Source organism: Arvicola amphibius, chromosome 1 (assembly GCF_903992535.2).
Source record: "Arvicola amphibius chromosome 1, mArvAmp1.2, whole genome shotgun sequence".
In the NCBI taxonomy this organism is placed as follows: Eukaryota; Metazoa; Chordata; class Mammalia; order Rodentia; family Cricetidae; genus Arvicola; species Arvicola amphibius.
The window spans coordinates 112504596-112531955 of NC_052047.1; the positions used below are offsets into that span (position 1 = coordinate 112504596).

At 43.4% G+C, this 27360-nt stretch overlaps 1 protein-coding gene and 1 pseudogene across 3 annotated transcripts; both read right to left on the bottom strand.

Moving 5' to 3' along the window:
- Window positions 1-175: 175 nt before the first annotated feature.
- On the bottom strand, window positions 176-27360 carry Rnf141 (ring finger protein 141). 3 transcript variants are annotated; one of them, XM_038325181.2, is made up of 6 exons: window positions 27267-27360; window positions 20404-20597; window positions 16991-17099; window positions 10266-10447; window positions 6565-6672; window positions 176-3230 (listed from the first exon to the last, which is right to left on the bottom strand). In XM_038325181.2, the coding sequence occupies exons 2-6, from the start codon at window positions 20544-20546 to the stop codon at window positions 3080-3082; spliced, it is 693 nt and encodes a 230-aa protein (XP_038181109.1). In that variant the 5' UTR covers window positions 20547-20597; window positions 27267-27360; the 3' UTR covers window positions 176-3079. The 3 variants fall into 3 exon arrangements, with proteins under 3 accessions (XP_038181109.1, XP_038181129.1, XP_038181118.1); XM_038325201.2 differs by having other exon boundaries at window positions 27179-27317; XM_038325190.2 differs by lacking the exon at window positions 27267-27360 and adding an exon at window positions 26785-27125.
- Window positions 18603-18703, bottom strand: LOC119806014 (annotated as a pseudogene).

Consider the following 27360-nt stretch of genomic DNA (forward strand, 5'->3'; position numbering starts at 1 on the left):
GTTCAACCCTCTATTCTGTCTAATGGGTAGTAGGGCAGAAAGGTAAGCAAGGCCGTGTTGCTGTTTATACTGCTATCGTGTTACCCTCATCAATGTGGGTGGTGAGCTGACAAAATAAGCTTCAGTTCAGAGACACCCCGAAAGCAAGGAAACTCCCAACACTTGCAAATGCAAATTATTTGGACTATCTTTTAATGAATCCAATTTCCCAGTGTTAAAAATCAGGGAACCAAAAGGTTTCCAAGCAGCCTTATTACCCAGATACATATTAATACAAGGAAATCATCTCAAAACATAGCACACGAACACCACAATTCCCAGAGCACAATATAAAAGTCTTCTAATAAATATAGACATTTAGTATATAAGAATTTGAAATTGCACATTGTATCAGCTTCTCTCAAGAATAAAAGAGGTTCTGCTGCCCTCGGCCTTTACATCAGTACACAGTCAAACTCTTTTCTGAAACCCAGTGTCTACGGTCATCCACGGTTACTGAGTGAGCATAGCACTAACGGTCCAAATTACAAAAATTCCCCAGAGCAGGAGGCAGTTCACACACCTCAGAAGGCACACGGTTCCTTACTATGGTAAATGCATTTAAGTACTCCTCATTTTAAGACAAAGCTGTACAGAGTAGAAAACTGTGTATTTACCATGAGACAAAGCTACCACTTTTATGATCAGACACTGCAGCAGGCAGGCCCACCCGCCATCCATCTGAAGAGAGACGGAATGAGCAGAGTTCTGCTCATCTACCCGGCGAGGCAAGCCGTGACACTGGCATTGCACAGGGGATCTTGGAGCTCACACTGCAAGGAAAGGGCTGTGGGCAATATCAAATCTCTAAACACTGTTTAATCCTTCAAAAGTGAAGGATTCTCAGGGAAAAAAAGTTCTAGCTATTGCTGAAAAGATCCCAAACCCATAAAGCTATGTTATTCATTTTCAGAAATATTTTCAATTAGACAATTTGAGTTAAACCCAGCAAGTCTAGTCCAAAAGGACAGTTTCAATTTTTAGGGCTGGAAAATCTCTCAGAGGGTCACTTATCCCAAGGTTCCATAGAGCACTTGAGAATCAACAGAGGTTGAATCATCTGAAAATATGAATTTTAAAATGCTTTCAAGATTTACTTCTGGGGTGTGGGGTGGGTCAGATGAGGTATGGGTCCCCTGGAGCTGGAGTTATAGGCGGTTGGTACTCCACCAGTGTAGGTGCTGGGAATTGAGCTCAGGTCCTCTGTAGGAACAGCAATTTCTCTTAACCAGTGGGCCATTTCTCCAGCCTCACCACCCACACATTTCTTGAAACAGGGTCCCAATGTAGCCCAGGATGGCCCTGAACTCTCTATGCAGTTGAGGATGTCCTTGAACTTCTGATCTTCCTGCTTCCTCCTCCCAAGTGCTGGGGTTACAGGAACACACCACCAGGACTGCTTGTCTCTATGCAGTGCTGGGATGGAACCCAGGACTCCACGCATGCTAGGCAAGCACTCTACCAGCTGAACCACACCCCTAGCCCTGAAATACTATTAGTAGTATTTTTTACAAAACAAAAGCTTTTCATCACACAAATTTGTTACTCAATAAACTCTAATGAAACTGTATCACCAATCACTGTGACATTTTCCTACCCTGACTTAATGGTGACCACACTGTACTAGGTTTATAAAAGGACACCTATATTAATAAAATGTAGCTTCTATATAATGGGGGTAACTTGTGCATACACTCAGTGCATATAGACTAAAAATTTACTTGGGAGAAGTTCCACTGCTAAGGTCTGAAAACCACAAATACAGTCAGTTTCTACAGCAGAGTAAAGCCGTCTCAGGCTGGGAAACCAGCACACACAGCTAAGCTAGGAGAGAGGCCAGCACTGCACTTGCTCACACACCGGAGGCTTCACTGTCCTGTTGGGACAGTCAGTAGACAACTGAAGTCTGCAGAATTTGGGGGGCAGAATCAAGTCAGATCTTCTTTGAAAGGGATTTACTTGTATTCTCATTAAGATCTTAATTAAAAATCAATAAGCAGCAACTTTAATTGTGTACCTTTGTACTTAGAAAAACGGGAAAACCTGCAGTCAGTCAGTGAGAAATGTCTACGGACCGCTAAGGTCTCTTGAAGGTGAAGTGACTTCATGCAGTAGTTCTGTCACAGGCTCAGCTGTTAACAATCTTACTCATAAGCCACGGCTGCATCGGCTGAGCACTGCACTCCTATGCCATACTCTTTTCAGACTCTCGCAGGAGTGCAGAGGAACGGGGAGAAGCCAACAGTTCTCTGGACTTCAAGGGTCTACTAATGCGTGGTGAAAAGCTTCATCTCATCTTCCTTTTCTTTTAATCCAAGAGATCTGAGGAAACCGAGGCCTCTGAAAGGTGCTCAGGACTTGATGACTCAGAGTGACCCGGAAATATAAAAGTGTATCTGCACGAAGAAAGATTTCCTTCGGGGCATTATGGATAATCCAGTGAACCCCTCCCCAGGTCCAGAGAACAGCCATGAAAATTCTTCCAGTCGAGTGCATTGCAAGACCAAGTCCCGAGCTCAGAGTCCTTCTCTGAGTGCTGCAGCACCGCAGTGATCAAGAGTAGCGCCAGAACCCACGCTGAAGTTACAGTAACACCAGGAAGCAACTGGGCCACAGTAGTGAAGGATCCAGAATGAACCACAAGGGGGCGGAGTGCACCTCAGGTCCCAGCAGTAGCAACCCCACTGAGACATTAGTTCCAGTAGTTTAGCTCAGATGGCTACAGCTTTCAATACCCTACATTTTAAACCTAGCTAAGAAGATGCAGAACACCCCCTCCCTGAAAAGTAGTAGTGTCAAGTATTGCTGCTATCTGTAGCAAAGGGTTCAAGAGCAACGAAGAACAGGTGGACAGAGGGGAATATGGCCAAACAGTAGCAAAGTGTAGCCCACCCTACATGGAAGACGTGGGAAGGGAGTTTATTTAAGAATGGGGCATATTATCAGAATAGCAAAAATAAGAGGGGGGGAAAACTGATCTTCCTGTGTGCGCCACACATCCTCCTCTCCTCCTCTATAACCAGAGTGCAGTGCAGCTCAGTCACGGCCTGTGGGGCTGGCCTGCCTCATCAGCCATGTTAAGAATATAGTTGGCCATGTCATCTTCAGTGGGTGCATCTGACACCACCCACGACTCATTTGCTCCAGTCATCTGTAGGCGACAAATGGGGCAGTTCCTGTGCCGATCACTCCTGTCAGGGAAGTCCAAGCAAAACAAGATTGTTTTCTTTCTTTTTCTAAAAAAAACCAGGTTTGCTTGAAAAGTAGATGGCTTAAAAAAAAAAAGCAAATACTTTAAAAGCACACAAAAAAGAGTTAATATTTCTCTTCATCCCAACCTTTAATTCTCTTCCCCAGAGCCAACCAGTTGTCTACATATTTTACTAGGGATGGATTAAAACCTCAGGCTTGCAGGAAATGGAAGCTTGTGTGTCTCGCTGACCTTGTGCTACAACCCATTCTGTACCAGAAGATGCTGTTTTAGTCTTACTGCTTTTCCCGTTGAGAAAGAGTCTTGCTCTCCAGTCCCCAGGCTAGCCTAGAGCTTGCCATCCTTTGCGTCCACTTGCTCAGAGCTGGGACTGCAGCACACACCAACACACCTGGACTTGCGTTTACTTTGCAAAGAGCATGTACTGTATGAAGAGGCCATACTGTATCTAATCTCCAGTAAAAAGACACGCAGTGTTCTCCCCCCACACACCATTTTGTTTGCTACCACAAGCCAGGGTCTTTAATTCTTATTCTTGCATCCAAGTAAGTTTTCCTTTTTAATACACATTCCTTATATGTCCTAAGAGAAAGCTACCTCTTACCAGTGGGAGAGTTGATCAAAGTGTAAATATTTATTTTTATTTAAGCGGAAGCCACTGTGCCTTGGGATTCATGTTTGGCCAGTGGTAGGCATATGGTAGCAGCAAAGATGGTTACTAATTATTATACTGAGTAATAAAGGTCATTTTTTTAAAGATAGGGGTCTCTATGCAGCCTTGACTGGCACAGACCTTGCTACATAGACCAACTGGCCTTGAACTCACAGTTGTCTGTCTGCCCCTGCCTCTCAAGTGCTGGGATTAAAGGTGTGTGCCACCACATGCAAAAAAATAAAAGACTTTCGACAAGTTAATTACAATTAAAGGTCTGATAAAATATCCTTTGGTTCAAAACCAAGAAAACTTTAGAAAATTGTACAAAGACGGAGCATCTGAGGTTTAAAACAAGAGATGAAAATTATATACAGGATAATTTTCTAATACAGAGTACACATTTGATTACTTAAGATTATGTTTTACAATGGGATTGCCCTAATCAAATACTACTTTGGAAACTTAAATACCATATTTAAGCTAGAAATATATTATGAAAGGAAAAGACAGTGTTTTTCTCTTCTCACAGTGAAATCTAGGGTGAAAATAACCAATTCATCAACTGTTCTTTTGCTTTTGTACAAAAGCTGAGAAACTTATTCCAAAAAATTTATGGAGTTGGCATACATTATTTGGTTGATTTTGGGCTCCCTGGAGATGGTTTACAAGATAATTATGTGTGGTTTTCTGTAAATAAAACATCACAATTTAAAAACAATCAATTTCTGCTTCTGGCCAGCAGAAACCTGATTTATTTTCTGTGATGGTTTCAAAGAAAACTGCCCCCAAAGGGAGTCTCACAATTAGGGAGTGTGGCTTTGTTGGAGGAAGTGTGGCTCGTGGGGTGGGGTTTGAGATTTCATATATGCTCAAGCCACATCCAGTGCCTCAGTCCACTTCCTTTGCCTTCCGATCACTGTGTGGCCACGGTGTCTGCCTGCACATTGCCATGCTTCACCATGATGATAGCGGCTAAACCTCTGAAAATACAAGCCACCCCAATTAAATGTTTGTCCTTTATAAGAGTTGCTGTTGTCATGGAATCTTTTCATGGCAATAGAAATCCTAAGACATCTTCCCACTTAAAACAACTAACACACAGGACACAATGTCTGAAAGAATGGTGTCAGATGAGGTTCATGTAAAACACTGGACACAGACAAGGATGTGACTCCCAAGAGGTGAGAAGCAAAGTGAGCCTGTGATTGCAAGCCAGATGTCCTATGAGTTTCCAGGACTCATAAAAAGAAGTAGGGGACCTCGGAGGACTGGCAGGCTATTGAAGAAACAGCTAAGGCAAGGCAGCTAGAGCACTGCACAGCAGGCAGCCACACAGAGGCAGGGCCAAGAGACAGCGGGCCCATCACTGGACACAGCACATCATGTGAGCAGATGCCAGGAGGCTGGAATTCGAGAGGGGAATGCAAAGGCCTCAGAGGGCACAGGGCATGTTCCCACAGCCAGACTGGACCCTTCTGAAGGATTGTGTCACATCAGTGGGGAAGACAGTGGAACTCCTATGTGGTACTGGAGAGCGTACATCTATAATTTCAGAGTTACAAAGTTGAGGCAGGAGGAATGTTGCAAATTCCAACTGAGGCATACCTGGGCTAAATACTACAAGATCTTGTTTCAAAAAACAAAAAAAAATTTTTTTTTAAGTAATGACTGCTTTGGGACTGAGTTGGCAATTTCTTGAGAAACATCTGTTATATATGATCTGGCCACTTGAAGTAGAAAAAGAAAAATTGAAATACATGTCCATAAAACATACCTGTCCACAAACAAATACAGAAGCTTTTACTTGGCACTTCTCTGCACCTACACCATGGTTAAATCTGAAGACGGTTACATGGAATGAAAGAACCCAGACAACAGGGAGAATACCCTGCATGGTGCCACTCTAAAAGTCTAGCAAATCTAAAGTATTTTTAGCAACTGAAAGCATTTAATAGCTACTTAAGAATCAGGCTATAGGTGATTCTGGGGTGTAACAGATTGCTCTTCATCCTGTTCTGACAGATTTCATTAGTATGCACATAAATTAAAGCATATGAGATTATACTTCAGATACATATATAGCTTACTGCATATCAATTATAAATTTTTCTAAATGCTCCATTATCTTGTAAACCAATGACCTTAATTAGTTGACCAAACATCCCTCCAGGTCACACAGCCGAGGATTTGCTCCTCTACACACATATGTGGATTACAGTGAATTATGTGGTGGGGGTGCTGAAAAAGGGAAAAGTGTTTGATTCTAGATTCAAATCAGGCATCAAGATGCTTACAGTGTCTGGCTGGGCAGTGGTGGTGCACGCCTTTAATCCCAACACTCGGGAGGAAGAAGCACGCAGATCTCTGAGTTTGAGGCTAGCCTGGTCTACAGGGAATATTCCAGAACAGCCAGGGTTACACAGAAAGACCTTGTTTTGAAAAATAAAAACAAAACAAAGCAAAAGAAAAAAAATTCAACAAAGTCACAGCTCCATACTTTGTAAGCATTAGGTATAAAAATACTTAAACTCGTGGGCACACAATGAAACTCGGAGTAGGGAAGAGCAAAGCTCTCGTGTCAGTACTGAAGCATTGCATTCCCAGTTGTTTACTCGCAGTCCAGCTGCCTCAGCTATCCCAAGGGGAGTGGATAACTTACCATTTGTCAATACACTTCTGACAGAAGCTGTGAGCACAAGGCAGGATGAGGTCAGCTCGCCCGTCCATGCAGATACAACACTCCTCCTCATCCGTCAGCTGCTTCACCCTGAGTGTGAAAACTGAGCTGGAACAATGACAGTCTCTGTCCACACACTTCCTACTTTGTTCCACTGTCTTAAAAAAGCATCAGTGAATACCAAAGTATAAAGTACAGCATGACTTATGTGCAAAGCGAAACCAGACCACAGCTCCCACCGTTTGGGGATAGCAAATACATTACGGAAGAAATACCAAGGTTAAGTTTCTTTAAGAAACTCGAAAAACTTGATAAAGAGACAAATTTTGTGCAGTTTCAAAGAAAACAAAATCTGAACAAAAACTGCATATTCAGGTCTTTCTGAAATAACTCAGTCCATCTTAGACATATTGAATTTACATACAGGAAATGAACCAGTGTATCATTTATTTGTCATAACAGACGCATGCTGCCTCATCAACAGGGCCTTTCAGTGGCACTGACAGATCAGAGCGAAGGGACAGCATAGTGGTCAGTATCAGATGCCAAAGAAACCCAAGGGGGCTGGAGCACAGCTGCTCCAGCTCAGGAAGCTCCCAGGAAGAAACCCAGCGCCACGGAAGCCAGGCTCCTTTGCATGCACAGTTTCCTCAGCGCCAACTCCAGTAGCTCGGCTTAAAATATCCATCTCCGTCTGTTCTCAAAACCAAATTTTACCTCAATTAAATCATTTAAAAATTGAATACTGCTGTTCCATGATTAGTCACTCTATAGTTTAGCTTTTTGAATACAAATTTCTTAAAGTGATTGTAAATGTTTTATTCTCTGTTGTTCTTAAGGGAGGAGCCGGTCTGATACAATTTCCATCTCTGCTGAATTTATAGTACAGCATGTAAGGCATGGCAATAGCACTCAGAACTTGCTGATTTGAACACAATATAAACATATATCAAATGTGCAGCATGCATAGTATGTGCCAAGTAAGTATTTTTGGAAACATGAGAAATCACAGAACACTGATAGAGACCATTCTAGAGCATAAAGTAAGCCATGAAGGCATGAAATGTGTGTGTGTGTGTGTGTGTGTGTGTGTGTGTGTGTGTACAAGGCCGCATGATGCTCAGGAATTAAACTGAGAGAAAAGACTGATAATATAGCAAAGACAATCTGATTCTTGAATTGTCAAAATACAAATCTGAACTTGTTCTAAGAGGCAAACTAGAAACAGCATCTAATCAAGGGAACACAAATTCCTGCTGATTCAGGATTTCAGAAAATTAGCTGAGAGTGGAGAGCAAGAGGCAGTCTAGAGAGAGGGAATGAAGTAGGACTTGATCTCACAGCACACTTGAGGGACAGCTGGGGCCTGCTTTAAGGAGCATTACAACAGACATACCACAAGGGTGAGGTAACACATTGTTTGCTCCAGCCGTGGAGAAAAGAGTGCTCGCTGAACAGAAATGGTGAGATGAGTGGAAACCTACATGTGTGTGGATTGATATGTGCATTCATGCATACATTTGTGTATGCGCACATATATGCACATGCAAATACACATATGAACATTTATACACATCCACCCATCAGCTCATGCATATTGACACTTAGGCGCCTTTTCAGATCCACACCAGACGCAGCGGGCTTAGCATTTCTGCCTACGAGCTTCCAATCACCTGCGGACTCCACAGAGTGACAGGCGTTCTACAGGGAAGCTTCAGAATCAGGAGCAGAAGGCCATTACAGAGAAGAGCAACTGAATATACCCAGAGCAAATGGAGACGTTGCCAGCAGAAGCTGCTCTATGCCCCTCTCTGCTACCTTCCTCTTAGCACAGTGAGCAGGAGGAGAGAACCTTGTTCTACCTGACCACTCGGAGCTGGAAGAGTGCCGCTTCCTACCACAGAACCTGAGAGCGCCCTGACAGATGGAGTCACAGGACACCAGTGCAGGAAGAACAGGAAACAAAGGCTGGAGACTCTTATTCTGGAGATCGAGCTCAGTGGGAATTTGGTTAGTTTTCGACATTTGAAGGACAGAAGAGATCGGACTTGTCTGGTGGCATTCCAGAGGCCATGCACAGCCACCGCACTCAAGCAGGGCACTCTATAATTTAATAATGGTGGTGACAGTTAATGTACCTACACACACCATTACGTGCTGGGCACCATTCTGTGTCCCATCTATTAACACAGTCCTCTGGGGCACATGCCATTGCTCTCAGCCTCTCACAAAAGATGAGGAAACTGAGGAAAGAGAGGACTTAAGGTTTGAACATAGGCAAGTTGGTTCTAGGGCCTCTGCTGTGCTGCCTCCAGAGGGCCAGCTGATACACTGAGGATAGAAGGCAAAGCGAAAACCTTCACAGGAATTCGAGCTATCTGGACGTGAGGAGGACTGCCTCTCTGAGGCGGTCTCACACAGCTCTGAGCTGGTGGTAACATAACTTGTAGTGCACGCTGGTTTCCACGTGGTGAAATATGGCACAGTCTGGACATTGCAGAGCACAGAAGAGCAGTCGCTGGGCTCAGTGGCACTGGAGCACCTCAGAGCTGGACAACCTCCAGCTCCTCCTCCAAACCACTGAGTTGCCATGCACTAAATGGGAGTCCGCTGTGCCAATCAATATCTAGCGCTACAATACTCCTCTAAGCCCGCCTCCTCATAGGACCAGCTGTAGTCCTGGGGACTGTTAGGATTTAATGAACTGCAAGGCTCAACAAACAGCAGCATTAATAGAAATATACATGTGACAATATGCAGGACTGCACAAGGCCCCCAGGCTCACCTACCACTTGCAAAGTTCTTTTCTAGAAGCTGGGACCAGGGCACCACTAGAAGCCCACAACACATGAAGCCAAGTACTGGCTTACCTAACCAACTGGCACTGCTCTCCTAGTCTCTAGGAGCAACACTTCAGCACCTTCCTGAAGACGACCCCAACAGGCAGAGAAAGGCCACTTGCTTCTCATTGCTGCTGTGTAGCTACAGATGCAAAAGCCACTGTCAGCTTTCAAAACACTCAGAATGAAGCAAAACTCCAAGTGTCAATAAAGGAATAAAGAGGAACCCTGCCAAACACATTCTTAACGTTAAGAGGACATCTCCAGTGTCCCAGTAAGGATATCAACATGCCTGGAAACATGGAAGTCTTTTCCAGTAGGCATTTACAAATTTAAATATGTCATGCCAAGCAGCAGCAGGTGGAAGCTTGCAACACCGAAAGCATGGGCGAGGGAAAGCTCAGACAGAACAGCAGTACATGAGGCTGAATAAAGGAGCACCACGGCAGCAAGCCCGAGACCAATCAGCATCAACAGGCACACAGCCGCTTGTTCTTTCCTGAGTGGACTGCCAAGGCCTCAAGACAGCATTTAAAAACTTAACTTCCAATTTGATAATTTCTGAAACAATTCTGTCAAATTCTTGGACTTAATTTTATAAATGGCTTTGACTGTCTAAAAACTCATTAAAGGAGAGGCATCAGTCATTAACGTCATAAATGCAAGAGACAGGGTGGGTTCCTGGAGAGTGAGCTGTGAGCCACCTTAATCTGGGACAGAATGGAAGGACTGATCTGGGCTATAACACAGGGGGGGGGGGGGAGGTAGGGGAGGCAACGGCCTGAGGGTGTCACAGAGCACTGGGGAGAATGTCACTGTAACTGTGCCCCACGGCGCACACACCTGCCCATCCACAGACTAGCCTGACAAGACGTTACAGAGGACAGGCTCCCATCCGGCTCCTCAGAGGCGGAGCTCTGTGCCAACACTCCAGCAGCTTGACTCGTGATATCTTTATAAAGCTGAATAAACTGGTATAAATTCATGATCCGCGAAGCTTCCACAATACCACTGCTTTTGTTAATCTAGAAACAGAACAGGGAAGGGGGGAACAGACACACAATTCAGTCAAATATCCTAGGAAACAAATTTGTGGTGTGTAATACACCTAGGAAAATAAGAGTCTGATTAAAAAATATTCACATTCTCTTCAGTTGTGGAACTCATCAGAGAACTGACTAAATTTTCCCATCTGACATTCAAAAAAACCTTGCCAAGACGATCAGGCATCCTGTCTGGAGTTGATAACATCAGGCGACCTTCTCGGAGTTGAGAAATGAGTTTTAGAGATTGTTACGAAAATGTATACACTTTGCTGTTTTAACTAATTCTTTTTTGAGATAAGAACTTGCAGTGTCACCCAGGCTGGCCTAGAACGGGAGATCCTCCAGCCTAACAGCGTTTAATTACAGGACGTATGCACGCTATTCTGCTACCACTAAGAGGAGGAGGATGGCTTCCTCCCCTCCTTGTGTGTGACTTGTGTGAATGGGATGTGCAGGTGCTGCAGAGGCTAGAGGCTAACTGTGGGTAGGACACTGGCTACGTGCTCTGTCTGAAGTTCTCTCAGTTGGTCTGGAACGTGCTGACTCCACTAGGCTCACACACCAGGAGGCCTCGAGGCCCCATCTGCCTGTTCCTGCCTCCCCCATCCTGAGATTACAAGTATGCTGTACTATACTTGGCTTTTTTTTTTTTTTTTTAACACGGGTTCTTGATCTCAAACTGAGGTCCTCGTGCTTGTACAGTGTGCTCTACTGAGCTAGTTCTTCAGCTTCATTCTTGAATTATTTGGGCAACTCTGTACTTTTAAACTAAACCAGAATGCTACATTAAACAACAAATGTTAGTGAATTTTGAGATTTTACAAAATTTCATTTCCTATGAAGTGGAACCAGTGGCCTGGAGATAGTTCCTCTGTAGATTGTATCTCTACCCCCTCCACTTGACAATCTGATACAAGATACTTGAGACAGGACAGAGGACACTTTTATAAGACTTCAGAAAATCAGAGTGGGGCATATATCATAGTACGAAAGTCAGTAAGATGAGGATATAACAGTTTTGAAGGGTTGACCAACCAGAGGTCCAGTACCTCTTCTTGTTGTTAAATGTCCCTTTCCAGGAAGAGGTACTGGGCGCCTCGCACATGGCTCCCTAAGGGTGAAATGCTACAGCCGTGCCAGTCTGACAGATGTGCGCCTGGTGAGAAGCACAAGGACTCCAGCAAGGAGCTGCAAGTGGGTGAGACAGGGAAAGGTGACGAAAGCTAACGTTAGGTGAGGCAGTAATAGAACATACAGCTTTTCTGATCTCCTCAATGACTTTGTTATTCTATGCACACAGAAAGCCACTGGAGCGCTCTGAGCCAAGACATAACATGACCTACTTTACACCTCAAACGTGATGAAGAATGGCTACTGGGCTCAGAACACAGAGGGACACCAAACAGAAGCTGGGACCGCTTAGGAGGTGCGAAGTGATGGTCCCACGAATCACTGAAAGTGGAGAGGCACAGCGAGGGCCTGACTGAGCGTGGGTGGTCTGGAGCACTGAAGGACACAAGCAAAGGACAACTGCAAGGTCCTCGTCTAAGCCAAGGGATCTAGGACACGCACTTCATGAAGACCTGTGTGGGCACACACATAGGTGATTCTATGTGTGGGCACATGTGAGAAGGACAGAGGTCAACCTTGGGCATTGTTTGCTCCTCAGGACACCTTTCACATGTTTTTTGGCTTTGAATTTATTAACTGGGCTAAGCTGGCTGGCCAGGAAGTCCTAGCAATCCTCCTGTGTCTGCCTCCCTAGTGCTGGGATTATACCACTGTGCACCACTGTGCCGGGCTCTTGCTGACTAAACACTTTCTCCTCAGTCTTCTTTTGAAGTTTTCTTAATAGCCCCTTCAGTCCATAAATTTGGGGTTTTATATATTTATTTATTCTATCTGCATCAGTGTTTTGCCTGCATGTGTTTATGTGCACCACATGTATGCCTGGTGCCTGAGGACATCAGAAGAGGTTATCAGATTCCCAGGAACTAGAGTTATAGAGGTTGTAAGCCATCATGTGGGTGCTGGAAAGTGAACACAGGACCTCTGCAAGAGCAACAAGTGCTCCGAACTGCTGAGCTGTCTCTACGGTCCCCTCAGAACATAATTTTCAATTAATCTAATAACTTTTCTAATGTCATACCCATAAAACATTCCATCTAAACATAATTTAAAAATGAATTAAATGTTATTTGAGGATAATCAGAATGGTGCATAGATAGATAAGAGTGATCTTACTATAAGTTGAAGGTTAAAATATGTTTATAATTGTTTTAAGAATCATGAATATGAAGTTCTCAAGCAAATGTCGTGAGTAACCTTGTACATTCAGCACTTGGGGCAGGGAGGCAGAATAATTGAGACTACGATACTGAGACAACATGTTAACTCCCCCAAAATTTTTTAAATTAAAATAAAATAAATAAAACTAAAGAGAAGAAACACAACGTTTTCAGCCTAGAAACATAGTGTAGTTTCTCCACACTAGACTTAACTCTTTCTAATCCATATACTGGCTTCCCAAGAGCCTTTGCAAAGAACTGCAAATAAAAATTCTTTGAATAGATCTACCGTCAAGAAAAAAACACACACAAATGAAGGTGCTAAAGGCCTTTGTCTTTAATACTTTTTTAATTTGGTTTTGTTTTTTTTACAAGATTGTGTTCCTCTGTGTAGTGCAGGCTGTCCCAAAACTCACTCTGTAGAAAAGTCTGGCCTCGAACTCAGAGATCTGCCTGCCTCTGTTTCCTGAGTGCTGGGATTAAAGGTATGTGCTACCACTGCCCAGCTGTCTTTAATACTTTTATTTTTCTACTTAGAATCTTATTTCAAGAAAGAATTTTGCTGGGTGTGTTGATGCATGCCTTTAATCCTAGCACTTGGAAGGCTGAGGCAGGTAAATTTCTGTGAGTTTGAGGCCAGCCTGGTCTACAAAGTTCCAGGACAGCCAGGGCTATTAAACAGAAAAACCCTATTTCAAAAAGGAAACAAACAAAACAAGGAAAGAAAAAGGAAGGAAGGAAGGAAGAAAGGAAGGAAGGAAGGATTTCAAAAGAATACAGTAATTTAAACTTATATAGTAATGTAGTGAAAGTTGCTGGGGCAAAAAGAATCTAATAATAATATCAATCATTAACTCTGTTATCAAAAGGAGCAACAGAAAACCCAAGGACTGGAAGGCTGATGCATTCCTGTTTTGATAGTTCTACAGGCTATAGAGGTTTCCTCCTTGTAAACTAAGTGTTTTATGAAATGAGGATTAATGTAGGTAACACACATACCAAACACAAGGAGAGCTCAGCCCTGGCCACACAGAGGGACTTCAGCAGGGTTTGGTCATCCGCCACAAGCCGAGCTGACGGATGCAAAGCACAGTATTTCAGGCAGGACACAGTTGCAAGGAACAGTCCTGCCGAAGGAGCCACAGGGAAGCCAGGGACTGAACAAACTATTTCTTTTTCTTTTTAATTTATTTTTATTTCATTTGCATTGATATTTTTGCCTGCATGTATGTCTGTATGAAGGTGGCAGATCCCTTGGAATTGGAGTTACAAACAGTTGTGAGCTGCCATGTGGGTACTGGGAATTGAAGCAAGGTCCTCTGGAAGAGCAGCCAGTGCTCTTAACCACTGAGCCATCTCCCCAGCCTGACTACACTATTTTATTTTATTTTATTTTATTTATTTATTTATTTTTTTTTTTTGGTTTTTCGAGACAGGGTTTCCCTGTAGTTTCTAGAGCCTGTCCTGGAACTTGCTCTTGTAGACCAGGCTGGCCTCGAACTCAGAGATCCGCCTGCCTCTGCCTCCCGAGTGCTGGGATTAAAGGCGTGCGCCACCACCGCCCGGCTCTGACTACACTATTCTTAATGCTGAATGTTAGCTGTAAAGTAGAAACTGAGAGCTACTGGAGTTTAGAAGAGGTGAGAGAATTCCTGTGAAGGGAGACTACGGATGAGATGGTGTCTGAGGTGGACCTTTGGAAACATCAAGTGACAACATGCAAGAGTGACAATAGCCGCTGACTGTCCAGGCACCGTTTCCACTTTAGTTGCTGGGACACCAGCTTTTATTCTGGCATTTTCCACTCCCTGAAATGTCTTAGGAACCAATGCTAGTTAGTCTGAAATAAACCAATTACCACCACCACCACCACCACCACCACCCTCTGTGTGTGTGTGTGTGTGTGTGTGTGTGTGTGTGTGTGTGTGTGTGAGAGAGAGAGAGAGAGAGAGAGAGAGAGAGAGAGAGAGAGAGAGAGTATGTGTGTGTATGTAGACAGTATGACTGAATAGTGACCAGTGTGGGTCATGAGATCTGCTGGGCCTGTAACCAGCTCCGGAGCCAGTGCATTATGATTTGCTGATGCAAGACAAAGATAAAAGGCTTTTGTTTAAACTAGTTTAAAGCAAGTGTTCTGTGACTCATAGCTGATGACCATTAAAGTGACAGAAGGAAAAGACATTCTAGTTGAGGGAACTTAATATCAGACGGTGTGAGTTGTAAAAGTAACACTTTCAATTCACTAACATTGATGGCATGCAGAACGCAAAAGGGAATAGTGAATAAAGTAGAGGAGAAGTCTGGAGTCCCAGGGCAGCCCATGAACACCAGACAAGAGCGGGGAGAGCCTGCATGCGGTGAGGGCTGCAGTGTCCAGCAAGGCCGTGAGCCGAGACCTGCGCTTCACAAGTCATTTCACAGCAGCATGAACTGGAGCCTGGAGGGCTCTGGAGGTGCAAGTCAGCAGAGTCTGTGCATTCTTTCTTGCTCAGAAGGGATGGGGCCTGAACTATAGTTTCATTTCCTCAAGGACATGGCATTTCCTGAACTCTTAGTTCCTAGTGTATTGCTCACATTTCTGCTTGAAGAAACTGGAAGTAAGCAGAGGTAAACTTGACAACTCACTGTGGAAAGGAACAGGCTACCACGGTAGTCTCTGTTTCTGGGACTCACTAGCGTTTATCTGCAGTGTATGATACCATTTGTTCTAGTGTTATATACACATATACACATATACACAGATCATACAAAGTTGTTCTTCCTTTTTTAATGAGTAAAATCCAGTGTTCTTAAAAAATCATCTTCTGAGATAACTCTCTTAAGACTGTCCTTTGTCCTTCAAGATTTGCTTAACAATATTAGACTCCATCCACATCCATAAACAGAGTGTTATTGTTTATATAATGTGTTTCAGACAGTCAAGTGACTCACCTGGGGGAGAGTCTGACTGGTCAGCAATGGACTTCAGGGCATCCACAGCTGTGAATTAAGGCTTATATGGCTTATCTTACCTTTGAGAGGAGGGGTTGAGACTGAAGGAGAGCTAATAAAAATTCATTTCCTCTCAAAGGCCTGGGACTAAGAATTGCTATTTTAATTAACTTACTGGGAGCAGGAAGCTTTCCAATACTCTGCAACAGCTGCCAAGATATTTTTAGCAGTTATCTAAGATATAAAAACCCAACTACAAAATAGTACGTTCCTGACAAAAGTCCACTCCATAACTCAAAATCTCCATGGCCTCTCCGGTGGATATTGTTTTCAGGTGAATGTAACCCAATGTTCTCAAAAGAAGGAATTTCCTAAGGTAACTAATTTTTAAGGTATCATCTCAGAGCTAATTACGGTGTCCTCGGAGGGTTCTACAGCTAGCTAAGCCTCAAAAGACAGATGGAGGGCAAAGATAAGTTTACTACCACCTCCTCCAATTATAAAAACCTCTGTGACTTGGCAGTTGACAACAGTGAAGAGTCAAACAGTTAGCTTGACACAAGAACAGTGTCACATGGACACAAGAACAGTATCACATGGACACAAGAACAGTGTCACATGGACACAAGAACAGTGTCACATGGACACAAGAACAGTATCACATGGACACAAGAACAGTGTCACATGGACACAAGAACAGTATCACATGGACACAAGAACAGTGTCACATGGACACAAGAACAGTGTCACATGGACACAAGAACAGTGTCACATGGACACAAGAACAGTATCACATGATGCTTTAGGGGCCGAGAAAGTGGTTCAGTGAAGTGTCAATCACACAGGCATGAAAACCTAAGCTCAGACACTCAGCACCCACATAAAATCTGGGTACAAAGGTGTGCATGTAAGCCCAGCACTAGGGGAGCAGAGATGAGCAGATCCTGGCATGGGGTGGGGTTCCTGGCCTGCCAGTCTAGCCAAAACAGTGAGTGAGTGTCAGGTTCAGTGACAGACCCTGTCTCAAAACACAAGGTAAAGAGCGATAGAGGCAGATGCCTCGTGTCGGCGTCTGGCCTCAACCATGATATACACATGCATGCACAGGCTAACACACACACACACGCACACACATACACACACACACACACACACACATGCATACACAGACTAACACACAACACACACCCTATGTTTTATAAGACTACAAAAGCAATAACACTTATTTATAGTCTATTACATTATTAATGTGCCTCTAACTCCCCCAACAGCATGACTGAAACAGAAGACTTTACAGTCTCACCTTGGTGCAGACAACCCGTACAACCACTTTCCAAAAGGCAGAGGAATCAGACCCAGGTTGGACCTCAAAGAGAAGATGTTTTTCCTGGCCAGCAGCTACCTTAGCAGTTCTGGAAAAAGGCAAACACATTTGTTAATTTTATGAAAAGTAAAACCAAACTCAAGAAACACTTTCCAACTGGGAAGACAAAAGCAGAAGTGATATAAAAGCTGATTCCTCCAGCACAGGGACAGAAATGTTCTGAACACATACTTAGTTTCCAAAGTTTTTAAAGTCAAAAGTTCTGTGGAATACTTGTCTCCGTATCTGTATTTCAGTTGTCTTTGAGTGTCTAGAAAAGACGTTTAGAAAAAACTGGTCTAAAGCTGGGCATGGTGACACCAGCCTGGAAGACGGCAGAAAGGAGGGTCAGGAGCTCAAGGAGAGCTTGGAGCAGGCTTGTGCTGCATGAGAAAACATGCAGAAACAATCAGCCCTGACAAACACAGCCCAAGAAACCTGGCACTTTAAGTAAAAGCTTGTTGGCTTAACTTACACAAACGCTGACCAAATAGACATAATTTTGAGGAATACCTTGCTCTTGGTTGAATCCTGTTTACATAACCACATTAACATACTTTTTTGAAAGCTTTTAAAGTATACTAATTTTGGGTTCAGTTAAGTAAAGCAAATAGTTTGTGATATTAACTACAGCTCTACGCCCTTTCCTCAAGAATTACAAGAGCCACACTAGCATAAAGACAACACAACAGTCAGAATCTTGCCATCAATGCCAACTAAAACTGATCTGAAGCCCTAAGGCTGCAGCTTCCTTTCCCACTACTGACTTTTCTCTGAACACCAGCAGCAGAGCTGCATACAGTTAAGTGCCTTCCAGTCAAGCCAAGTAACCTGTCTCCAGGAAGCCCGCCAAAGGGAATAACTGACATGCCAGTTTCCAGTTGTTTCCCGGAAACCAACCACACCTCTGTGTTTGACTTCAGGGTTGGCAGACAGCAAGCAGAGAGCACTGCACTCATGAAATGCCCAGCTTTAGCCCATGGAAATGAGTTTCAAGCAATACTGCAGGTATTGTTCGGTGTATAGGCAGCAGTAAGTGCTTAGGTTTAATTTTCAACACTGTTAAAACAAAACAAAAATAAAAACCCATCAAAAATAAACAAAACAAAAACCCTCACTCAGGTATCCTGTCCCAAGTGAATAAAAGGAATTATATTTCTACTGTCGCACAATAATTTAGCTTGCAGGACAGAGGTTTTCTTCTTCTTCTTCTTCTTCTAAAAACTTTAGGTCAATAAGCAAAATTTCATCAGATAGTCTGAGTTTACATATATAAAGTACTAAAGGATGGCAAAGTTATGAATTACTCTTCCTAGGAGTTGGAACAGTGGAGAGATGGCTTAGAGCTTGGAAAAGGCATTTGTTATCAAGCCTGGCCACCTATGTTCAATCCCTGGGACCTACATGTTAGGAGAGGCAGAGTCCTCAAGTTGTCCTCTGACCTCTACCTGTGTACTGCCCCCATAAATAACGGTAATATTTTTAAAAGTTGAAATAAGAATAAGGTGCACTATTCTTTTGATACTATGGAATTCTCAGTCCTATTTTCTTTAATAATATGGAACGCTTCACGAATTTGCTTATCATCCTTGCGCAGGGGCCATGCTGATCTTCTGTATGGTTCCAACTTCAGTGTGTGCTGCCGAAGCGAGCACTCTCAGTCCTGTTTTACTCATCTATATAAATATGATCTCAAAAACAAGCTAGTTTTTTCTTTTTTTAATTAATAAAATCCAGTGTTCTTAAAAGAAAGCAACTCCTAATAAAAACCTTAGGACTGTCCTTTAGACTTCATAACTTACTGAAAATAGGCACTATATTCATAAAGAAAGTATGATCTTATGTTTCATATTGTCAGCATGTCCCTTATCTGCTATGGGAAGTCCTTCAGCCAATAGCCTTTAAGATACCGGCCCACTCTGGGCGTGGTCTCATGTACTATAAATGCATGGGCCTGTTGGCTGCTGGATTCAGCTCCAGTTCCCAGCGCACAGAGGACTGTGGATCACGGCTCTCTCTGTGAGTTTACCCCAGATAAATAAGGCTTTGCTATACTCCATTCCAGGCTCTTGTGGAGCTTTCTTGTACACCAACACTTATCCAACACGGTTGTCATAAAGCCTCTGGCACAGGAGCATATGTATTAGCACAAGCTATTAATAGGGCTGTACTACTATAAATTTGCATATAGTGGTCCTGGGCTTTGGGGTGCCTGAATGAGAAGCAATGTAGGATGACGGAAGGAACTTCTGATTCACAGACAGCTGGAAGTGTCGTCAGTATTTGAGTAGTCAATTAAAATGGATAATCAGTTAAAATTTTCAATCCCTTGGTGCAGCGCACTGCGCATATCATGTGTTCAGCGAACACTGGTTAGACTGAAGAGACTAGAGAGAACCTTTAAGACATCACTTAGGGGAGCTGGAAAGATGGGCCAGTGGTTAAGAGCACCGATTACGCTTACAGGTGACCTGGGTTCCATCTCCAGCACCTGACAGCAGCCCACAATGGTAGGTAACTCCAGTCTCAGTAGATCTGCTGCCCTCTTCTGGCTTTTACAGGCACCCAGACATGCACGTGGTGCACAAACATACATGCAGGCAAAACCTTATATATACAAAATAAAATTATTTTTAAATATATCACTTAAAGTATCTTAGGAAAGTTTTAAATAAACTCTCAAAGAGACAAAGGGTTGATACTGAATAAAGTAGAAGGTGCTACCAGAGGAAGGTTTAAGAGGAATAAAAGGTGCCACCCAACCATCAGTACTGAGAAACCATTGGTGTCTGATGCCATTCGAGGGCAAAGAACCCTTTGTATTTTAAAAAGCTTCTACATAGATCAGCACAAAAACTGAGGTGAAATCTATAAAGCCTAAGTTCAAGGTGAGAAATTTCCACCATCTTAGGAACTCACTCTGGAGAGTTAAACAGACTGTACTTCAGTGAACAAACTATGACCACACACAGATACACGGCTGATGCTTCTGTCTGACTTTTCCTCCAGTGACTGAGGGCAAATTCTCTTTGTTTGTGTGCCCTTTAAGTCTTCCACAGCAGAGTCAGCCACAGCCTCTCAGTACACAGCTGCTGAGCTGCAGGACATCCCAGCATTGCTTCGCCATACCCGTTGTCTGTGTTCCAACTTCATTCTAAGTTCCTCCCATCCCTGTTTCCTTTCCATATGTTAAAATAGCTACATTAAAGTCTGATTAGAGCAGACAGTCAATGTAGCACTTTCTAACTTATGCTAAAAAAATTCATTCATCAGAGCATGTGGTTACCTTCTATACAGCCATGACAAATGGGGTCATACATGAAGGGAAAAGGATGAAGATGAGCAAGCCTTACACATCATTGAGTTCGGCTACTCTCCCAAGAAATTCTTCATAGGTTAAGGAGCCACTTTCTCGAACCAACGTGACGTGTTTTGCTACTTTTTCTGGTAACTTGTTAATAACCAATTGCGTCTGATCCGAAATTTGCTGTCCCATGGTGAAATGGTGTCTTTCAGAATTCAGAAAGAGTTTTGCTTCACATAATTTCTGTTAAATACAATGCAAACGTTATTTGTACATAATTGTAAAAAATACCAACAATCTCACTGTCCTAGTTACGGTAACTACTGCTGTGATGAAGACCACACGACCAGAGCAGCCTGGGGAGGAAGGGTTTGCTTGGCTTGCACCTCCACAGCACTGTTCCTCACTGAAGGAAGCCAGGACAGGAACCCAAGGCAGGAACCTGGAGGCAGGTGATGTGCAGGCCATGGAGGGTGCTGCTGACTCGCTTGATCCTGGTAGCTAGCTCTTCAGCCTCTTTCCCACAGAACCCAGGACCACCAGCCTAAGGGTGGCCCCTCCCCCAGTGATCACCAATTAAGAAGATGACCTACAGGTTTGCCTACAGCCCCATCTTATGAAAGAAGTTTCTCAACTGAAGATCCCCCTTCTCAGATGACTTTAGCTTATGTCAAGTTGATATAAAACTATTTAGCACACTCATCCCTCAAAAAGCAAAGAAAAACTACCAGCACCTTTAGAGGGATTCAGTCAACTCAAATGAATCTGAGACACAATTTATTTAACCATAGTTTTTAAAGTAAAGATTTATGTTAAGTTTTCAGAATCATACAGCTAAATGATTCACTTATGATATTGGAAGAGCGATGGGTCTCTATCAAAAACAAAGCCCCCCCCCCACACACATACACACACACACAGTCAAGTGACCACATTTTTCTAAGAACATTTCCAGACTGTCTACTACATGTCAGCTACAAACTAAACGCTTTCCATAGATGACATCATTCACTACTCACGGCACCCTTCAGGGCAGATGCATTTTTTTATATCCCCATTCTATGGATAAGGAAATGGTTAAATCGATGGTATGGTGTAGACGTAAACTTTGAACTCCCACCTCAAGAAAGTCCATTTCATTTACCATTTAAAAAATCTTTTGCTTTTACTCAATTAATGTCCTTACCACATAAACCAAGAGAAATAGTAACAATTACATAGAAAAGAATTTCATCAGAAAGTTTGCTTTATCATGTAATTTAAAAGTGACTTTAGGGCTGGCAAGGTGGCGTGTGGGCATCTGCAGTTGCTGCCAAGCTTGACAACCGAGTTCTATCCTCAGGAGTCCCAGTATGGAAAGAAACAACTCTTGAAAGCTGTCCTCTGACCTCCATACATGCATGGTAGCATGTGTTCCCCTAGACACACGTACGCATACTCACAAGACAAATAAATGTTTAAAAAATGTGACTTCAAACTAAAGTATATAACCATAAACATGTATCACTTTCAGTGTTAAAATTTAATGTACTATATGTCTTTTAAAGTTACTTTAAATATAGTAAAAGTACAATTATACTAAAAAATAAATTCCCCCATTACTATTTTGGATCTGAACCTATGTGGTAGCAATTAATACCATACTAGAGAAATAGTAAAAAGGAAGGGAAACCTGGATTACTAAACATAAGCTCTGAAGGCAAAAAATTACATTTTAAATGTGTTCAAGTATAACAGACTTACACCAACTATATCCAAAGAGGAATCATTAAAATTCCCAGCTTAGAAAAGATGTCCAGGGAATCCACCTTAGTGGTTTCTGGGCAGCACAGACTAGTGACAACCCAAAACACAACAGTGTTGAACTCCATTTTATCCTAAGCAAGAACAGTTTCAAAACAAAAATTCCCAAATGCCCAAAACCTAAGAAAAATGTAAAAGAACAATAACATGATAAGTAGGGTATGGCATTAGAGTAAGTCCCTGTCGAGAAAGACAGCGACTTCACCCTGATGCTGCAGATAGATATTTAAACGCATGCTATCTTTACTTTTCATGTTCTATTTCAAATGTGTGGAAACATCCTAAGCAAATGGCTACAGACCAGCTGGAAACCAGTGCCATACACGGTCTTTCTAAAAATTATGTTTAGCTGCTCTGTGATGGTGCACGCCTCTAATCCCAGACTCAGGAGGCAGCGACAGACAGATCTCTGAGTTCAAGGCCAGACTGGTCTATGCATCAAGTTCCAGGGCTGCCAGGGCTACACAGAGCAACGCTGTGAAAAATAAAACCATGTTTAACAAGTACTGTTTGCATTGTTTATGGCCTGGGGACAGTCTGGTGAGCAAACTAAAGACAGTTCTCGGCTCCACGGGGCATCCAACACGGTTGGGTGGGGCAACAGTCACACAAGGGAGCATATTTACAAAATGAGAAACACTGCACCAAATAAATACAGAGCGCCTTTAAAGCCCAGGAGGGTGTTCTGAGTCGGAAAAGAGACCCTGGGCAAACTCTGGAGTTCAGAAAGATAGTCTGGGCTTGTAAGAGTCGGGCATGGGGAAGACATTTAGGCAGAAATCTGAGATAGGTAGATCATGATGCCTTTGAGGGAAATAAACACACTGGTGTCACCAGAGATCCTTCTCCTCATGGTGACACCAAAACAAAATCAAGATGAGTGTTTAAGATGTTTTCAGATAATTGCCCAATCTGAAAGAACCATATTACTGTGTAAGTCTCAGTGACTTACTAAGTCTAACCACAGCAAGAAGCTGATCCTGGGGAGCATTCTGTAAAGCGACTGCACAAAAACACCTAGGTAAGATGCACTTTAGAGCAGCACAAAATAGGAGTCCTGAAGCTTTCGATCAAAAATAACAGTACAACAGGTTAAGCAAAGACGTCAAAACACCCCTAAACTCCTGCTGGAAGCAAATGTCTACAGCAAGGAGCCTCCCGCTCTACTGTATTACACAATGGGCTGACCACACAGGAGGCTTTTATTCAGCCCAAGGCAGCCACACCCTTTAAAAGTACCAATACATTAGACCACATTCAAGAGTCACGGGTTCCAAAGCAGAATGTCTTACATGACTGTGGCTGTGAGCAGCTCTGTGATGATCTATGCAGCACAACAGCCTGTTCAAATGACTGAGGAGCTACCACATGGAAGAGAAGTGAGACTGTGTTACCTACTTACAAAGAGCAGACTGGCCAATAAGTACAGAGGGTAAGGTCAGACTTATAAAAGAATGCCCTACCACCACAGCAATGGAAAGGGCTGCTGCAACATACATGAACTTTTCAATGCATAATATGAAAATGTTTAAAGATCGGAAGTTCATCTAATGAGTTACACAAAGAATTTTCCAGGTGCAAAATGGAGGTGCTAACCTATAACCCAGTGGTTCTCAATCTGTGGGTTGTGACCCCAAAGACCACCAGTAAACACAGATATTTACATTATGATTCATAACAGTAGTAAAATTAGAGTTATAAAGTAGCAACAAAAATAATTTTATGGTTGGGGGGTCACCACAACATGAGAAACTGCATTAAAGCGTCACAGCATTAGGAAGGTTGAGAACCATTGCTCTAACCTAACATTTTGGTCTCAAAATGAAGCTTAACTTTCCTCAAGTTTTACTGTCCTGGCCTCACAGACTCTCATCAGCCAGCCTGATGCTTTCAATTCCATCTGTATCACCTAACAGAGAAAACCAAACTTCTGAAATGGTCTCAATCGAGACTTAATAGAACTGATGACAACTGGATCAACATTTGTAGGGGAGGCAACTGTCCCCTCCTGTACACCTCAGGGTCTCCCACTGTTCCCAAGACTAGCTAAAGCAAACAGGGGAAAACTATATACAGTTTTGATTTTGTTTTTTACATGTATGGGGAAGTCTTCACAAGAAAAATACGACTGTAAATAGCACCCAAAGCACAGACACTTACTAGACGATTGTGAAAAGATGCCCAGACAAAGGAGCCGGGGCTAGGGCAATCTCCCATGGTAAAAACCAGGCCCTTTCACACGACTGCTTCATCCCCCTATTTGAGGAGGAAGAGTAGGATCTTTTATCTGCTACTTTAAAAAACTGTTTATGCTCAAATGTCATGTTTTGGTATCCTACACTGCTCATCAAAACCCCATCTGCAAAGAAGCCTTTGCTGCTTTTTGAATTAGACAATGTCCATTGTCTCACTGGTACCCTCACTTTGAATGTTAAGGTTTACAGTGTGAGGCAGCATACTGTTTTCCTGCAATGGCACTTAGAATCCAGGAAACTGAATCAGTGACCCCACACCTACCTGAGGGCATGGAACCAGGGTGTTCATACTGGATAGGAGGAAGGGCCTTCATTTAACCAATATTAACAACTTTCCACCACTAGTGTAAAAATACTTCAATTATTTATGTGTAATATGGAGCCACTGACATTAGTATCCACAAAAGCCATCTGCTGAAGTCGCCCTTCAGCCACCAGCCAATTCCACACCTCCGTAGGAGTTCTGTGTTCTCGCTTTTGAACAACAGACGAGTGTGTATTGTTTCTCTAGTCAACGCAGTGCACTTTAATCACTCATCTTTAGCTTAGCCATGCATCCACAATAACATGGAGCACAAGTTAAAATATATTTATGGAAAATGTAAAACTGTAAAAACTTATCCCTGGTATCTATATATATTGGGAAACGACACACACATCTCCCTTGAAACCATAGAACAGTATTGCCGCTTGCAGACACAATTTGCTGGTAAACCACTGGCAATAAAATTCAGGTAAAAGACAAGTCTGTGGTCTGGACTCCTCAAAGAGCTAGGAGGTGGGCTCTCAAATCACAGAGCCACTTTTAGCATGGCCCCTTCTAGAAAAACAGAGATGTGCTTCCTGAAAGCAGCTGGGGGGGGGTCTAAATAAAAGCTGTTATTCTGAAAGTCATGGGAAGAGCAAGGATTCCAAAAATGCCACATTCTTCAGTGGGTGGCACATGAGCCGCTGTAGTTCAATGTTCCTTCTAAGACTGTAACAACTGCACCACCAGTAATGCTCATCATACACAGAGACTCTGAAAACTTAAACCACAAACCTATCCAGAAATGGATTAGAGGGAAACTGAGACAATCAGCTTGCGAGATGAGTAGGTGAGGGCTAGAGAGCTCAGCGGGAGGCTGAGGACCAACCAGAGTTCTAGCCCTGAGGGCATGTGAAAAGCAGAGTGCTGGGAAGGCAGAGAGAGGAGGACCCCCGGGACTTGCTAGCCAGCAGGTGCAGTCTAACCAGACCCAAGGTTGACTTCTGGTGTCCACTTGAACCCCTCCCCACACCCCCGCCCCACCCCCACCCACCCCCACACAGGGGGGGGAGGGAGAGGGAGAGGGAGAGGGAGAGAGAGAGAGAGAGAGAGAGAGAGAGAGAGAGAGAGGATGATCAATTGACAAGGATTGAGGTATTAATGGCACCTTTGAAATATGTTATAATCTTAGTAATAAATACTAAGTTCTACAACTGGGTCTTGAGGACACTATTTACCTTATTATTCACTGCTTACACAAACTCTAAATTTACAAGAAGTACCAGCTGTTGAAATTAACACAGATATAACAGTCCAATGATTAGGCTGGTCAGTCACTACAGAATCTAGAATGCCTGTTCTGGGGCCAAAGGTCTTAAGGAAGAGAAAATGAAACTAAAGAACTCTTTTCACAAAGACTGGAAACCTACAGAGTACTGATCAATTGCTGGAGTTCTAATAGTACTGGTGTACTTAGTAACTATACTTATTTTTTAAAATATACTAGATTTGTAGGGCTGGAGAGATGGCTCAGAGGTTAAAATATACTAGATTTGTATGAATTCTCTTTGCAACTTTTATGCCTGTTTAGGAAGAGAAGAGAAATCAACTTCCTCTAATTAGAGAATTTAGATGTATTCAGAGAACCAAACAAGATCAAATACTGTATATATTTCCCTTATATATACTGTTCCCTTATGTCAAATGACAAAAACCTTTTTGAAAAACACAATCATACAGAAACTAAAACCAGATAGCATTAAGGTGTGTGTGAGAGAGACCATGCTATTTATGAGGGTTCTGAATACAGAAGGCATATCTTCTCAAAGACAAATATCAGCTTACGCCCAAGCAGAAATTCTGAAGGATGAACTTCATTCTATAGCAACAATGGGCAGGGGAGGAGTGGAAACGACCAACTTAGTTCGAGACATAGGATTAAAAGCAACTGGGAGTGTTACTGTAGCTACATATATCCAATAGAAAGATATGAAGTGCTGGGCATCAAGAAATGGGGCTGGGTCAGAATATGCAGGCACACTGCCATTTACTTAATAGCTAGGCTGGAGAAGTACAACAGTAAACCCACATTCTGGAATAAAATTGCACACAGAAGGCGACTTACCCTACAATTATGATTAGCAAGGAAACTTTCTCAGGTTCTCAAGGTAGCAATTATTTTGACAAGCAAAGGCCCAGGTGGACAGCCTGGGCGGGTTGGCCGACGCTCCAGGCCCAGGCTTCCCCTCTAGAAGCCCTGCCCTGTGGCCACCCTCCGCCTCGGCCGCCGCCCCTCCGCCCCTCCTCGGCGCACCTGCTCTGCTAACCAACAGCTAAACTTAATGCGCCAGCGCCAAGATTCAAAACTGTCAGAACTGGTCGGAAACCTCTCCTCAGCACCACCGCCCACCGCGAAGGCGGAAGCAGCGCATCCACCCGCCCTGGAAGCCGGTGCCCCAGGCCCGCAGCCGAGGCCCTAACCAGCACGGCCTAGCTCCCCCGAAGCCCGGCAACGCAACCTCGTGCTGCGCGGGCCTCCACTCCCGTTCCAGGACCGTGGAGCGGCTGCGAAGGGACACGGCGAGGGGGTGGCGCTGCAAGGCTCACCCCGTTCAAGGCATTGCTCTCCCAGCGCCAGCGACGCTGCCTCGGCCGCTGCTTAGCTAAACCCGCTAGGCGGCAGCGCCGCGTTGGCTGTCCC

Coding starts and splice junctions, on each gene's coding strand:
- Rnf141 (XM_038325181.2), bottom strand. CDS start 20,546: ATGGGACAGCAAATTTCGGATCAGACGCAATTGGTTATTAACAAGTTA. Junction 17,100..20,403: donor GTAGCCGAACTCAATGATGT/GTAAGGCTTGCT, acceptor GCCTTTTTCCAG/AACTGCTAAGGTAGCTGCTG. Junction 3,231..6,564: donor CAGAAGTGTATTGACAAATG/GTAAGTTATCCA, acceptor CTTCCCTGACAG/GAGTGATCGGCACAGGAACT.